Here is a 17,064-nt window from a genome sequence, read left to right on the forward strand (position 1 = left end):
CTAGTGGCCAGCTGATGGGTTCTTTGCTGGCAGAAGCTGGCACAGGCTCTGGTTACAGTTAATCCCTTCTATAACACGGTTTGATAACAAGGTTTGGTATTTTCTACACACAAGCAAAACCAAAATGTGTTATGATAAATTCAGGGCACTACCATGTTATAACTTGATCTTCCAATATGGCACAATTGCCCGTGGAAATGGGTTGTGCACAGATCTGCATCAGAATATAGAAACTATCCCCCAATGCTGACTATTTCCAGCATTAATATCTAGCCAATTAAAGCAGTTCTTAGTTTTTCATTGTTTCAGTGACTTAAAACAAATCAGAAGGCAGTAGTGTCAATGTCTTTTTAGTTTGTCTTTATGCAATTGCTCACAACAGGGCATATCCAAGTAATTAATAAGATGTTAGTTTCTCCCTAGATAAACAGAAAAGCTAAAAGGAAATAAAATAAAAAGGACACACTGACTATTAAGGGGCTGAAAATATAAAAAAATTATAATAGAAAGTTCTTTAAGAACACGTAATTTTATCATTTTAACAACATTTATTCATTTCCAAATGTCTGAATTGCAGCCTCATTTCAAATTAGCAAAAGAGCTAATTTTTATTTTACCTGCAAATTGTGTTTCTGCGAGAGACACTGTTAGGACAGGTACCAAGACTATGGCTAATGAGATGATGTAATGCTAGTATGGAATAACTATGCTAATACTGGCATTAAGCCTCTGAGCATACACAGTGTGAGCTAGATATTTGCCAAAGCCTGACCCCATTGGGAACAAGCTGAGTGCTCATGCTATTGATAAAAAGCATTGTGTTTTCACTCCTAATATTCCCATCTCCTGAGTGCTTACTAAAATTTAAAGCCTAAACTTCAAAAGCATCCAGCGATTTTAGGTATCCAACTTGAGACTTGATATAGGGACTTGATTTTCAGAAAATGCTGAGCACATGTACTCTGAAAATCCTTTAACGTGAAGCTGTATATGTTTGGCCCTCAAAAATTGAGACACACAAAATCACTAGTCACTTTGGAAAATGTAGGCTACAGGCTTTTACTAAAGAACTGATAGGTTGTTCCTCATGCCACACTCCAAAGAGGTAGAGGGACCACTCTGCTGGTTGAATTTTGGTACCAACAGTGCTCCCTCTTAGGAGCAGCTTGACCTTACACTATCCAGGTTAAAATGATTTAGCAGGAAGTTAAACACATTTTAAAAAAAAACATCAACCCCACTTTCAAAAATTGGTAATATATACAAGACAACTGAAAAAACAGTCACACCTTCAGTGTCAACCTATTTTGTGGTGCACCCCAAAGTAGAGTAGCCTCTTCAAGATATATAATTTACAGGAAAGAAAAATTGCACTTTCTGCTCTAGGTTCCCCAAGCCTCGAACAGAAGACCACTGAATCCATGACACTTTCTGAACAGGTAGCATCTGAAGAAGTATTGACATCTGTTTGGAGAATGTGTACATTGAGCACTAAGTATACACCTGCGCAAGTTGTTTTTTATTTTTTGTTTTTTAAACACAGACCAATTCTAATACCAATCCTTTTTCCCTACATTAGTGGGTAAGTTTAAGCGTTCATAGTATTCCTTTGAAGTTGTTAGTTTTGCAAGATATTATGCAATTGTTACTGAAAACATCAAAAATATTGGGTTGCGCTGTTTCATTCACAAGTGTGCAAAAGGAGACATTTCTCACAATTTCTCTATGCATGAGTACATCATTAAAGGGTTTTCACAGAAATGAAAAGACTGTTTGGATTCATCATAAAAATGATGAGCCTCAGCTGATAATCACAAACGCTTCTGTTCAATTCAAGTTTAATTCCCTCACTCCACCCGAAACCCCACTCATCATGTAGCACTGGCCTCACTGTTGGTATTATTTTCTTCGTACTTCTCCTTTATTATGTTATAGCACCGTCTGTTTGTTTTACACTAGTGATAACTAAGCATGTCCCCCATCGATGAGAATGAGGGTATTCCTTTATTCATCTAAACAAAACTAAAGTCCAGTCCCATGGCAGAGTGGAATCCTTATTTTGTAGTTAACTGGGACATACAGGCATAGGATTGCAGTCTAAACCCTGAGTTAATCCAATAGAGTGACAAGTTTAAGCTTGATGGAGGAGCTCAGCTGCATCATATTTAACAAACATGCATTTTCATACATGGGCATAAGTTCTTGAGAGAGTTGCTTAGCTGTATAACATGTACTACCAGGGCCGGTTCCAGGGTTTTTGCCGCCCCCAAGCAGCAAAAAGGAAAAAAAAAAAAAAAAAAGCCGCAATCGCGATCTGCTCTACCGCCTCCACTTCATTCTTCGGCGGCATCAGCAGCAGGTCCTTCGCCCCTCTCTGTTGGCCGCCCCAAGCACCTGCTTGCTGGGCTGGTGCCTGGATCCGGCCCTGTGTACTACATATTATGTGGGAACGTGATCATATGCAAAGAATATTGATGACTTCGGGCTAACGGAAAAACAATGGGAAAGGAATAATACTCAGTTACTATGTCTAGCACAAAATGTTCAGACTAGCTCAAAACCTTTTTTTTTTGTAAAAATGTAAATAATTGCGGGCTATGGATTTATTACAGTTATCTGATATGAAAAGATTAAAAAAAAAATTAAAATCCACAACCTGGATTTCAAAATGGTCAGACTATGTATAATTTGTTGGCTTTCATAAATCAAGCACTTGTATCTTTTAGGACTTTATTTATTTCCTTTACTATATTCACTTTCAGATGTCTCCTACTGCAAGATTGTTTTTGTTTGTTTGTTCTATTAAGACACTGTGCTTACATATTTATGGATCCCTTTTATTAAGCTTTTGGCATTTTGTAATTAGAAGTAATGTGGTTCAACATGTACAGTTAATAAATAAGCAACAACATGGCACCCAATGAAAAAGAATTGCAAATCAAGTAATGTTGTTAGCTAAGCTAGGTTAGAAAGAACCTTGACATTTCAAAAGGTAGAATCATTCCACTTGACTTATGAGGAACTTAAATACATAAATTAAAAGCTACTTTGAACATAATTTTTTTAAAGGCAAACTCTTTAAATCTTTAAGGCTGACCAAAGTAGGTCCTTGATGTCATTTTTATTACTGGAAGCACAAAGCCTTTCAGCTTTCTTATTAAATGAACTATGTCCTCTTCAGCAATAGCAACACAGCTTCTACATTATACTGCACTTAGATCCTGAAAGAGTTCTATAGTTTACTGTGATGGCAATAGATTTTTTTAGCCAGAGCATATTTAATCATAGGGAAAATATGATCAAATATAGTTAAGAGTCAGACATAAAGCAAGTCCACAAAAATAAAGCAATGCAGAGCTAACACTATCAGTTCTCTAACTTGATTAGGTATCATAGCAAATATTTTTGTTTCCTCCACTGTTTTGAGACAAGCTGATAAAGAACCAGATGTTGTTATAATAATATTGTTGATGATTATGCCGACAGCATGTTCCAGCCTGCAAAAGATAGGGTTCCTGCCCCGAAATTATTTCAATCTAAGGCCTCAATTCTGCAAACACTTACAAATGATGGGATTATACACATGCATAAGTGTTCACAGGATCAAGACCTTGAAAAAAATGTTACAAGACAGAGGTGCAATACAGTGAGACAAAATTGTTTCCATAGCCCCCTTTGTACTGGGGCATGCTGCAACCATTTAACTGACTCCATTTTGCTATTTTGGGAAAACGTGTAAGATGCTAATATAATCAATTTTTAATTAATTTTCTGATAATATTCCAGTAAAGCATATCAATTTTTTCTTAAGCATTTAAATTAGACTTTTTTATGTCTTTCCTCATTATACCATCCATTCAATTATATGAATTATTCATTTAAATTGTGATTTTTTTCTTAAATTTTTAAAAATCCATCTCATGTTTTGGTGTACAGACAGCTAAAAAAGATTACTATGAGCCTCACTGTCAGGCAGTGCAGTCTGAGTATTATTAGAATTCAAAAGACAGCTGAAATGGATAAAATATATTAGTGGATGTGTGCCTTAGGATGTGTGCCATACTAATGTAAGGCACACATCCACTAATATATAACTTTGTTAAAATTTCTCTTCAATTTGGTTTGAGCATCAATGTTAAAACACATATGTTAGCTGCTATGAAGGATAAGAAAAGAGATGCCATTTCAAAAATTCTGAACTTTATTCTGCTTTACTGATTCTGAAGAAAAATAATCACTTTTATTTAGTTATATTAAAATAGTACTGTACATGCAAATAATTTAATAAATTTAGTTTACTACTATATCTCTGGCATTTGACCTCATTTAAATAAGGGAGAGGGGGAAATAATAAAATTGTCTGCAATAATTTACAAGAAATAAAGTACAAACTAAATTGAAATTCATATATTTTGTCAGTTTACAGCATGATGCATCTTGTTGCTTGTGCAACTACATCATTTTACTGAGTTCAACATAAGGACCAACAGAACGTTTGATGAAGTGGGTTGCTCTTTTGTTTCTTTAACTTTTAGTTCACTTCAAAAAACTGTAAGAATAGTTGATGTATGTTTTCTAACCACAGAACTACGTGGAGAATCCCTCAAGTAACCCCACCAGAGAGGAGCATTCAAACACATATTTCTAATACTGTTACAGTAGATTTAGGTTTACTTTTAATGTAACCAATCTACATATTTTTCAAAGTAATATAAATGTTGGCTACTGCTACTTAGTACATTAATAAAGGATGTGAAAAACAGAGCCCTATATGTGCACAACAGATTACAGAATTATAAAACAGGATTACAATACTGAATGGACATAAAAACATAACTGTTAGTGTCCATATGTATATATATATATACACATAAAATAAAATCTTTAAAATATTAAACACAAAATTTAAGTTAAAGGATATTATGCTAATAAATACTATGGCAAGAATCTATGTGTCTGACCCCACAGTCCTGGCAAAATTCCCATTAACTGCCAGGGCGGCTCTGTGTATTTTGCCGCCCCAAGCACGGCAGGCAGGCAGGCGGCTTTCGGCGGCATTCCTGCAGGAGGTCCACTGGTAACGCGAATTCGGCGGCATGCCTGCGGGAGGTCTGCCGGTCCCACGCCTTCAGAGTCCTCGCCGCCGAATTGCTGCCAAAACCGCGGGACCGGCAGACCTCCCGCAGGCATGCCACCGAAAGCCGCCTGCCTGCTGCCCTCACAGTGACCGGTAGGCTGCCCCCTGCAGCTTGCCGCCCCAGGCACGCGCTTGCTGCGCTGGTGCCTGGAGCCGCCCCTGTTAACTGCAAATCATACATTTTTGATATTTTGGGTGTCCTCTCCCCTCCCCCCGCATCTTGGTCTGAAATTAACAAGTAGTGTTTGAAACTGAAAATGGGCCACAAATCTGAAGTGACAAAACATTGGTTTGCTAACTTCTGGATTTGTCAAAATGTAGAAAACATTTTGTAGTGAATCTAACATTGATATTAACATATATTTTATTTTGCTATTAGATATCAGTTTTGAATTGTAAACCAGCTTTAATTATACCATTCATGAATATTTTTGCAGCATGGTAGCAGACTAAAGACGCAGTTGATGCACTATACGCAATCTAGGAGTTAACATGTTAACTGAGGATAGAAAGCTTTACATTATCTTTAAAAGGTCACATAAAACTGCAAAATATATTGAAAGATCACACGAAAATAGAACTCACATTCTGGGTCAACCTAAAGTTTAGTTTTAAATTATTATGTCCTAATACAGTAAATGAAAAGATGGGACTCCGAAAATATATTTGTGATCACATATAGTACTGAACAGAATCAGGTCACTGCCATTTTTTTTATTAGATGAGAATAATATTGTCCTTTTAGTAGTCAAAAATGATGCACATTCAGAAAGCTGTAACATATTCCATTGCCCCAAAGGACAAATATTGTATCTTTATAAGGTTAACTGTGAAACTACTCAGTAATTTTGTGCATTTTTTTCTTTTAATTTTTTTTGCTATCATGTCCATTCCCTACTGCATCTACTTTCCCATCCGTTCAGCACAACAAACCCTTAAACACTGTGAAAGTTCCTTTTAGAAGAATTTAAATGCAAGCCTCAGTAGCTGTGGATGTCTCTTACAGAGAGGAACTGGAAGGAAAATACATTATAACAGTCTTTTGCATTTAGAATGACCACCTCAGAAGAGAGGAATGCAAATCACAGGTGGGAGACTACTGCTCTGTGCATACTGATCCAAAAGTGCTTCTACATCAGGTTCCTCTAACTAGCCATTATATTGTACAGTGTTTTGGGGATGGCGCAGACTAAGGGGTGCAGTTCACCAGCTAGCAAGACAAAAAACCTTACAAATTCAGTTTACTTCATTGCTCAAGGAGAAAATCTTTTATTATGTACTGCAGGACAAAGGATTTGCAACTATATAGTGTTTGAAAAATATGTTATTGCTGTAGTTTATCTCACTGTATGGGGCTTCCAGATGCACAGTGGAAAGTAAACCAACTTTTAAAGAAAACTGCACAGAATTCTCATCACATTAGGAGTATTCTTAAAAGTTAAGCAGAGAATACAGATTGTTGATAGTTATTAATTACATATGAGACTGCCAGTCTGTAGAAAAGATTTTTTTGTTTTTGTTATTGCTTCAGCTGTTAAGATTAGTGTTGACAAAGTTTTAATTCAACTTTTTAAAAAAAATAGTGATTAATAATTAATCTCTACTTAGGTGAATAAATATCAATCCACTGCTTGAGTACTAGTGCTAAAAACAAGGAACATTACAAATTAGATCTCTGATTCTGCAAACATTGACACTTGTGCATATGTTTAACTTTCCTCACATGAATAGACCTATTGGCTTCATGTGCATAAATGTTGGCAAGATTGAACTCAGAATATATAAAAATACATTAAATATATAAAAATGACCTAGCTAAGGTATATAATGTATAATGAATTTTTCTAGTTTCAAGTTAAGGGGAACTTAAAAGGTTCTGAAATATGCTGTTAATTCTCCAGATCTCCACAGTCTCATTGGAAGGAAGGAAGATTTCACCTCTTACATGATTCTAAAACAGGGGTGGGCAAACTACAGCCCGGGGGCCACATCCGGCCCTTCAGATGTTTTAATCCGGCCCTCAAGCTCCCGCCGGGGAGCAGGGTCAGGGCTTGCCCCGCTCTGCGCGTGCTGTGGCTCCGTGCGGCTCCTGGAAGCAGCAGCATGTCCCCCCTCCGGCTACTACACGTAGGGGAAGCCAGAGGGCTCAGCATGCTGCCCCCACCCCAAGTGCCACCTTCGCAGCTCCCATTGGCTGGGAACCATGGCTAATGGAGCTGCAGGGGCGGTGCCTGTGGACGGGGCAGCGTGCAGAGCTGCCTGGTCATTCCTCTGCGTAGGAGCCAGAGGGGGGACATGCAGCTGCTTCTGGGAGCTGCTTGAGGTACGCACCACCCGGCGCCTGCACTCCTGATACCCTCCCATGCCCCAACCCCCTGCCCCAGCCCTGATCCCCCTCCTGCCCTCTGAACCCCTCAGTTCCAGCTTGGAGCACCCCCAACCCCTCATCCCCAGCCCCACCCCAGAGCCTGCACCCCCAGCTGGAGCCGCACCCCACCTCCCACCCCCCAACTCCTGCCCCAGCCTGGAGTCCCCTCCCGCACCCTGAACTCATTTCTGGCCCCACCCCAGAGCCTGCACTCCGAGCCAGAGCCCTCACCTCCTCCCACACCCCAACCCCCAATTTTGTGAGCATTCATGGCCCGCCATACAATTTCCATACCCAGATGTGGCCCTCGGGCCAAAAAGTTTGCCCACCCATTTTCAAAGAGAGAACATTCTAGTATTTTTTTAACTTGTTAGCTGCTATATTTATTTTTCCACGGGAAGTATCATTAATGAGTATAAGATTATACAACTCTCTCTGAAGTTTACAGATCACTGTAGTAAATTTTGCAATCCATCAAGGCAAAATAACAAGAAAAAAGTAATGGGCTCTCTACAGAACATCAGAGATACATACAGTTCATTTATTTGTGTGTCTTCAATAGGTGCTGACTGTTGAGTTCCCAAGTAATAGGAGAACAAAAGAAGAATATAGACACAAAGTACTTTTTTGAAAAGAAAGACTCCTTGGAAAACAACAAATTTCAGAATTAAAAAAATTACAGAAATAAACAGAAAATAACACTGAAGATGAAAATATAGGCCCTGATCTTGCAAAGATTTATTCACATGTTTAATTTTATAAGAGTAGAACTCTTTTTAATGTTTTCACGATCTAGGCCATAAAAAGGAGGAAAGAAACAGAGGAGAAAAGAATACTTATGTGTACAACTGGGAAGGAAAACAGAAATAGGGAAAGACCAGTTTTGAAAAGAAAACAAATAAGGGAAACAATGCAGCAATTTAGTATTATTTTGAGATAAGCAGTAAAAGCTATATGTATTTAAATGATAGAAACTGAGGGAGAGCTTGCATAATCTGTGATACATGAAGAGGAAATCTTTTTGACTTGCAAATATATTTTCTACTGATTTTCCTTTTTCAGGCCACATCTGTTGGGAGTTTATCTGTATTGACAAAAACTGTGTGCTCTTTCCCAACAGGTACAGAGGTGCTGGGTCTTCTTCTACAACCCCAACAGCCTTCTTTGGGGACCATGTCTTAGCGTATGCGCAACATGCCTTAGATGGCACATGACCAGAATTCATCACCGAATTTGGTCAGTTGGTTGGATCATTAGCTGCCCCGTGCAGGAGACCCTCTCTCCCTGAAGCTTTACTCTGCAGTTCCCCTTCTAGCTCTGCCCTTGCAGCAATCCCTCTGACCCTTTATAACCCAGAGGCAGCCCTTCCCCCCTTCATTAGCTCAACTGGGAGCACCTACCCTGGCACAGGGGAGCTGGACCTATTTTTAATCACAAAGGCAAACTGCCCTGTGACAATTTCTTAATATTTAAATCAAGCTTACTGAGGCAATATTCAGTTTGTGAGAAAGGATATATGCACACTTACTCCTTTAAGCACTTTTTTAACAAAGAGGGACATTTAATCATTTAGACAGAATTTATATGCAAGTTCCTTTAATACCAGAGATGAGATAGTGTATATTGAATCTATAACGATATTATTCTAACTTTACATTTTTTCATCAGCACTTATATTTTAACCTTGTTAATTATACTTCATTTTTTTCTTTTAAATTAGGAAGACAAAAGCTTTTTCTTTTAAATTTTTTCTTTCTAATTAGGAAGACAATAACTACTTGAAATAATGATTTCTCTTGTGATAATGGAGCACCAGTCAGTACAAACATTATCATACGGCCTTCCAGACAGGTATTTGTAAATAGAGCCGACATCCATGAAATACTTGAATGAAACCTCTTTCCCCCGCCACTCAAATACAAAAGTCCTCAGGAGCACTACATGTATTGGAGGATGTGAGGGGATGAGTTGACATAAGGGAGGAAGGACCCACATCATTATATGCACTAGTGACTAGCTGGAGAACAAAAAGGCCAGAAATCTGGAGTTCTTCAGCTCAGTGTTCAGAATCTTAAGGGATCAAGAGAACATTACACTAGAGTTCACTGTGCCTGAGAAGTCCTGTGCAATTAACAGCTAGAAGTGGGGAATTCTTTAATTTTTGCGAAGTCCAGAACTATTAGGGAATCAAAATGAAACAAGACAAGCACTCCAGCTCAGTTGTATCTTTTGCAGTGTACAAGTGACAATAAGTATACAGAAATGATGGGTAGAGTTGTTCAGGCATTTTTTTGGATGAAACTTTTTTTTGTCACAAAATGCCAAGTCATCGAAACCAAAGCTTTTCATAAAAAGTTATTGGTTTCAACAAAACTTATTTCAAAAAGGTTTCTCAGGACCAGGATTGAATTTTTTGGTGAAAGCGAGAGAGACTGACTCTATAACCCAAGGTTATCTTTTCCCATAGCTGAAAAAGCCAAGCTTTCTTAGTAATTCTTAGCAACTCCCTGGATAGCACAGTTGTGAGATCATGAGACCCTCCTCCTTTCACACCAGCTCATTTCATCAAATCTTTTCATCTCTAAACACAAATCCCACCTTTGTGTTTTTCTCTGTACCAAGCACTATGCACCATCATTAACCTTATAAGTAATATTTTACTCCTGGAAGTATTCCTTAGAAATAAATTCTCAACACCCAGGAAATCAATAAACTACAGAATTAGAGTGGAAAATTGAAAAGACAGTTACACAATTGTGTATGTGATTGCTGCTTTCTCTCACAGCTATACATCTTCACATCAACTTAATCCATTTGACACACAGTCTCCCCACAGCTAGAAAGTCCAACTTTCTTACTAGTTCTTAGTAAAAGATTAAATACAAAACTCCTATGTTTAAATAAAGTTAAGGTTGAGACACAAATCAACAAAAGGCAGGAAATTCAAAGATAACTCTGACAGTCCATGCTTAATTCATAATTGTTTTTAAAAAGGTAAAATGGCATGAGGAAATAGTGTCAGCTTTGACTTCACACAGGTGTTTACTATAGAGATCATAGCGGTTCATTCACATATGTTGCAGACAGCTTCTCTAGTAACTCTGTCTAGTAATTGTATGCCTAGCCAAATATTTAAAACACTTAGTACTTATTTAAATCCTTATTTAGTATCCTAATGATTTGTCTTATGATGTGGCATTATATTAATATGTATATAAAGATAAAAACATTATGAAATAAGTTAACATCCCTAGATTTTAATACTGAATGGCAGACAAGTTTTAAATATCAAGAACTAATTTTCAATAAGCATTTCAAAACAAACAAAAGAATCCCTAAATGAAGCCGTTTTTTGGGTCAAGAAAGGACAGAGAAACATCAAACCAAAACACTTCATTTTTAGCATACAGAGTAAAACTGAAAAACAGCCAAAATGATTTTCTTTTTAAAAACAGACGTGTATATTTTTATAAAAGCCAAATAATTTTGGCAGTTTTTTCAATTATACACACACACACACATATAGACACACACACACGTCCTTGTAATACATTTATTTGTGTGTGATTTTATATATATGCATTCATACACACACAAATAAATGTATTACAAGGTTGAGACTTTATATGTCAAGTGTTAACATGGGGGAAAATTTTACAGCTGTGCTACATACTTGTGAGAAGTTTATAATAGAAGTGCTGACATACTCTTAACTGTAGCAGTGCAATCAGCAACAATATATTTCTTTTTTCTTTGCAGTTAACAACTCTTGGCATCTGCTGCCTATTTCAAATCCATCTTGGTTTCCTTTTTTTGTTTTTCTTTTTGTCTAATATAATTAAATGTTTTTTTTTAAAAAGTCCTGTGTGGCTGTACTGAGAACAGAAAATCTACTAAAATGGGTTTTGGAGCTTTGTTGGTGTCTAAACACAGCCCTAGAGAGTCTGATGCCCTCCACTACAATAATTTTTTTAATCTCATCATTCTGTACTTTATTCCACCAAACTAAATTCCATGGTGGCAATGTGTCAGATAAACTAATGTTGCCTATGACCGTATGTTACAGTTTAGAGAATTTTAATAGACTTCTAACTTTTAATATGAAGGCAAATCTTTCAGTGCACTCTATTTAGTAATATTTTTCAAATAATAATCAAATAGTATTAAATTTTCAATATTGCTTCTTTTATTTTCTCACATTTTATTGTCAAAATCAAATCAGGACGATAAAAACTGCTAAATCTCACATTTCATAGTCTAGCTTTCTTAGAGTACATGTAATTATTTCTCACATCTGTCCCTATATTAGGTATTAGTTATGGGTCAACAATCAGAATTAACACTAATCTCTTTTTCTTGTTTGATGTCTCAAATTAAGGTGTGCTTAAAACAAGTTGTTCTAATAACAATAATATTTTGTTTAGCTATGGAATTTGCATTTTTGCTAATTGAACCTTGAGACAATTAGGCTCTTGACACCAGCAGTCACAATTCCACTAAACTAATCACGAATGTATCAAGAAATCTGGGCTGGGAGTTTCAAAGGACATCTGAATTCCAATGAATTTGAATGGACTATGGGTGCATAATTTCCTTAGTCTCTTTCTAAAAATCCTGGTTTTATCTTCAAAATTAGTTGGGAAAATAGTGTTTCTCAGGTGTCTTGCTAAATATATATGGAAATCTGTAGAGTCACAATTAGCAAATAGTCAAATTTTAAATATAAAAAGTAGGCATTGTGTGTTGAATCTACCAAACCTACATGGACCAAGTGCATATGCTAATATCCTCAATAGACTACCAGGTAGATTAAGCAAGAATGGATGTCCACATACAGTCATTCCCTCCCAGAACTCTGGTCAGTGTAATATGATACTAAATATTTGGCTAAGACATTACTGAGTCTCCATTTTGCATGACACCTATCCTGCAAATTTATAGAATAACATGCTTCCACTAAGAGAGAAGCATCTGCCATTTGGTGGGGCCTGAACAGTTATGCATAGTGAAATCAATAGCATAATAAGACCATTGGGAAATTTCTTAAATCAGACCACAACAAATCATCCTAGTAATCACTAGCAGATTTCTCCTACTTGCCAAATGTAGCAGGATGTGTTCAGGGGAAAGGGTTGCCTGGTTCTCTTTCCTCCCACATCCTACTGTGGCACTACAGTACTGAGCTCTGCTGGTGAAAGGCTCCCTTCTCCCTAAGGACCTCAGGAGCTTTGCAAGAAGAGTGGCACCTTCCTTCCCCACTTAAGTAAGAGTTCCTGAGTTGCTCACAATGGCTAAGTGGTGCTTATGAGCACCGCTCTGCTACAGCGCTCATCACTCATGATTTTTAACACAAAACACAAGAAGAATGGAGCTGTCAGAAGGGATTGACATAACATTTATTTACTTAGTGGTGATGAGGGCTATATGTTTGAATGAATACTGATAATACACTAATTCAATAATAATGTTAAAAATTGTTCAGTGCCACAGTTACCGTACTGAACAATTTACTAATATTATTACTGAGGCAATTAATTTATTAGTAGTATCAGCATCAGAATCTAGTATTAGTAGCACCTGCAAAAGTTTTTTGAAAAGCCCCAACGACTACAAGGTCAAGAACACAGATGATGTGAAATGACTACAGAATCTTATAAATTAGTGATGGGCAAACCTTAAAATATTTGATGGAACGGTGCAGTTTGGATAATTATGGTATCTAACCAACCAAGCCTATGCAGATACTCTCCTATCCTCCCACCCAACGCTCTTCCCATGTCTCATTTATGCATAACCACTTCCTCTCACTTTCCATTCAAATCCAATCCAATACATTCACCTGCCTTCCTTTCCCCACTACCTCGCTAGTTTGGTCATACTGCTTTTGAGGGAAACTACTGCTCCCTTGTCAGCCCCTTCATCCAAAGAAGGCCCTTAGAGGGTGATGTGAGTTCACTGGGTTGGGATGAGGGGCAGGATGCCATGAACTCAATAGGAATTCCTTCCAGACAGATATAGAAGAAAGGTTTGAGGATACGGCATAGCTAGCAGATCTGCTACTACATGAAGGGAAGGAGGGGTTTCAAACAGAGCAGAGGCTACTACAACCCCGAAACTGCAGCAGTAGCCATAAAGTGACTTCATTGTCATTTTGCATCCTGAGGAGGATTCTTCTCCCAAAACCCAGGGTCACTGTTTCCCCTGCACCAAGCCACTGTTCTCATGCTAGGTGTGCAGTGGATGTGATTTAGCATTGCATGGCCCTGCCTCTCTTCTGGGCCAAAAATAATCTCTGATTTCAACTCTCAGATCCCAGAACAGTGCAAGATTTGAAAGGAAGAACCAGTCTGAGTTCATTAAAAAGACTAGATAACTACTAGACCCTGCAAATCTCCATTTAAACTAAGGGTGAAGAAAGAAGGAAGAGCAGGAGGCAAATTAATTCAAATCTGAGTGTTTATCGATCAATACTCAAACTCTCATCACAGAGATCAATCAACATTTTTCAGTCAATTCTATATGAAGGATAAATCTGCAGCTCTCTGAAATCTAACAGAGTGCCTGTCCTCTAGCTTCTTCGTTCTAAATCTTCTCTGTCTAGTGTCACAGCAACATTTTTACAAGTATAACAAGGTAAATTTCACTTTTTACGTCTCCATGTAAAGTTTCAACAGATCAGTCTTGACAAAGGGTAAAAAACAATAGCCATTTTACATACCATAGTCGGTAATCTTACAGGATACCAAATACAGCTCTTTCAGGTTCTGTCCTTCTTTAGCAATGACCTCCACACATCTGGAATACATACAAAATAAGATTCACAGTTGCAAGAATTCATTTCATATTAAATCAATTAGGACTCATCCACAACGGCTACACCACAATGTAATTCCGAACGCATTATACAAAACTTCCTTCTTTTTGTGACCTTCCCTAGAACTCTTTCAATAGAATTTATTATAGCCACACCTTTTAAACTCAAATGCTAAAAAATGTATGACTTCAATTAGACACATTTTTGACTACTAAGATTCCCATGTCCCAAAAAGCTCTGGACAGGCAAAACATTAAGTTATGTTGAATATTTTTATATCACTAGTATGACAATTTGGGGAATGTGTTCATGTACAATTTATTGATTCCAGTTTGAGATAATGTGCTCTCTGTATATATTTTTGTCAAACTACAAACTCCATTTTGAACATAGGGCTTGTCTGCCTTCTCTGTTTTCTTTTTACCTCTATGTTGAATTGGAATTCCAAGGGGTAGCTAAAAAATGCTAAAAAATGTATGACTTCAATTAGACACATTTTTGACTACTAAGATTCCCATGTCCCAAAAAGCTCTGGACAGGCAAAACATTAAGTTATGTTGAATATTTTTATATCACTAGTATGACAATTTGGGGAATGTGTTCATGTACAATTTATTGATTCCAGTTTGAGATAATGTGCTCTCTGTATATATTTTTGTCAAACTACAAACTCCATTTTGAACATAGGGCTTGTCTGCCTTCTCTGTTTTCTTTTTACCTCTATGTTGAATTGGAATTCCAAGGGGTAGCGATACAGTGCTAACAATGGAGAATCATTAAACCCTTATGGTCTTCTGTTTACATGGAAGCACGGTTGGACAACGAGTTGGCTGCACAGAAGAACCCGTCTACCAGTAACAAAGCAAGGGATCACTATATAGGGACCTTTGATCACCTGATCAGAGGGTTGACAAGGGGACTGTAAGTTATAAAAGGGAGGTTAACTTACAGGCCATTTTGGAAAGAGGGAGATGAGACCAGAAGCAGAAAGCTGGATACAGGAGTGAGAGAAGGCTCCATGTTTTGGAGGAGAAGCCATGTGCAGAGAAGGGAGAAAGGAAGGATCCTGGACACCATAGAGGACTCTAACATAAGCCAAAAGAATGCTTGAGGGTGGTGAGGAAACTGAGGCAGGGATATGTGTCTAGGTGTTACTGTTTTTACTGGATCTGTATATTTCTTGTGTTGTCTAATTCAAGGACAATTGGTTTTGGAATTTTGGCATGTGCTTCAACTATCATATGTCCCTGGAGAAGTAAATGGTAAACCAGAGTGCCTATAGGGTTGGAGCTTTGGGAAAGAGTGCACTTAAGGAACTGTGGTGTTTTGTGGCAGAGAGGTCAACACTATCCTGGGGGCCTAAGGCAACTGGACCACGAGGTCCCACTTCTGTGAAGGGATAACAGAATCTGTGCCCAGGAATTGTGACAGAGAGGCCAAAGAAAGAGACAGACCAAGGTAAGCTTAAAAGTACACATGGTCTGACTTGTGTGGACCCAAACTCAACAGCCTGGTGGGACTGTGACAACCGGTATCAAAATATACATTAATGCAATTTCAATATACAATATCACATAGAGGTTATTTGGGAAAAAAAAGAAAATGTTACAGAAATGTTTTGATTTCTGTTGTAAAATTCAGTGCAACTATCAGATACAAGATCTGCTTCATGCAATGTTTAAGCTTTGAGAGATTTTGCAGACAAAAAGTGTAAGCTACATTACAATAGCGACATAGAATATACCAGCCATTATAAATGTCGGGCTGAAATTCAGTTTTATGTTTCTACAGTGATTATTGCAGAGATCAGCATTCATCAGGTCATGAAATAGCATGTACCATTTGTATTCCAATATGTTGCTACAGAAGGTCTAATTTATGAGAATGGGGTTTGAATTTCTACATTTCTGTTTGGTTTGTCACAACTATATAATTAAACAGTTCTTTATCTGTGACTTCTCTCAATTTTTAACTTGTAAGTACAAAAAAAAAAAAAAAAAAAGGAAAGCAAGAACTAAATATATTGTAAAATATATGTTTATCCTTTATAATTTAATTATAACTAAATCCGGATTAATATCTCTATATATGTTATGTTTACAACTGTATTATTTACATGGTATCAATCACGTAATGGAGTACCATAAAATGTATTTTTGTCCTGCTAATTTTAAAACGTATTCATTGCTCATTAGACTAGCTGTGATAGCCTGTTGAGTGGGTAACTTTCTACATAGACATATTTTTAAAAGAGGATTTTTAGCAAGATAGATTGTAACAATTCCTTTAGAGCAAGAATGGGTCCTCTTTAATTTGCAGGTCATTGACCCAATAGACTGCTACAGCTCCCAAGTCAATCCAGCTGCATTACTCAGGATAAAAATATTTGCTAACTTTAAAGTGATAATATGTATTCTTGAATTCTTTATAATCTTTTGGGGAAAATACATTTATACCCTCAGGAACACACTCCACACAGCAGCAGCGGGAGCAGCAGAATATTCCCCAACCTGATTTTATTGTTGATGCTGACAATTTGATTTCTTAAATCAGAACAGCTGTTAGAATTTACAGTGATAACAGCATCACATACTTTCAGTGTTATCTGTCCCCTTCCCTCTCCTCAAATCCTGAACCAAAACCTACTTTTTTTTTTTTTTGTTAACTGTCTGTGGAGGTTGCTTTGACCTTGATTTCCTTCACCATATTTACATCATCCATCAGGTCACATTTTTAATAATTTTT

At 37.3% G+C, this 17,064-nt stretch overlaps 1 protein-coding gene across 1 annotated transcript in view; it reads right to left on the reverse strand.

The window, feature by feature from the left end:
• FBXL17 (F-box and leucine rich repeat protein 17) overlaps positions 1–17,064 on the reverse strand; it is a 470,061-nt gene that overhangs the window by 116,782 nt on the left and 336,215 nt on the right. The window contains exon 8 of the mRNA XM_065406296.1: positions 14,224–14,300. Coding sequence (XP_065262368.1) covers positions 14,224–14,300 — 77 coding nt within the window. The remainder of the gene's footprint in view (positions 1–14,223; positions 14,301–17,064) is intronic.

This window comes from Emys orbicularis, chromosome 6, assembly GCF_028017835.1.
Source record: "Emys orbicularis isolate rEmyOrb1 chromosome 6, rEmyOrb1.hap1, whole genome shotgun sequence".
Classification (NCBI taxonomy): domain Eukaryota; kingdom Metazoa; phylum Chordata; order Testudines; family Emydidae; genus Emys; species Emys orbicularis.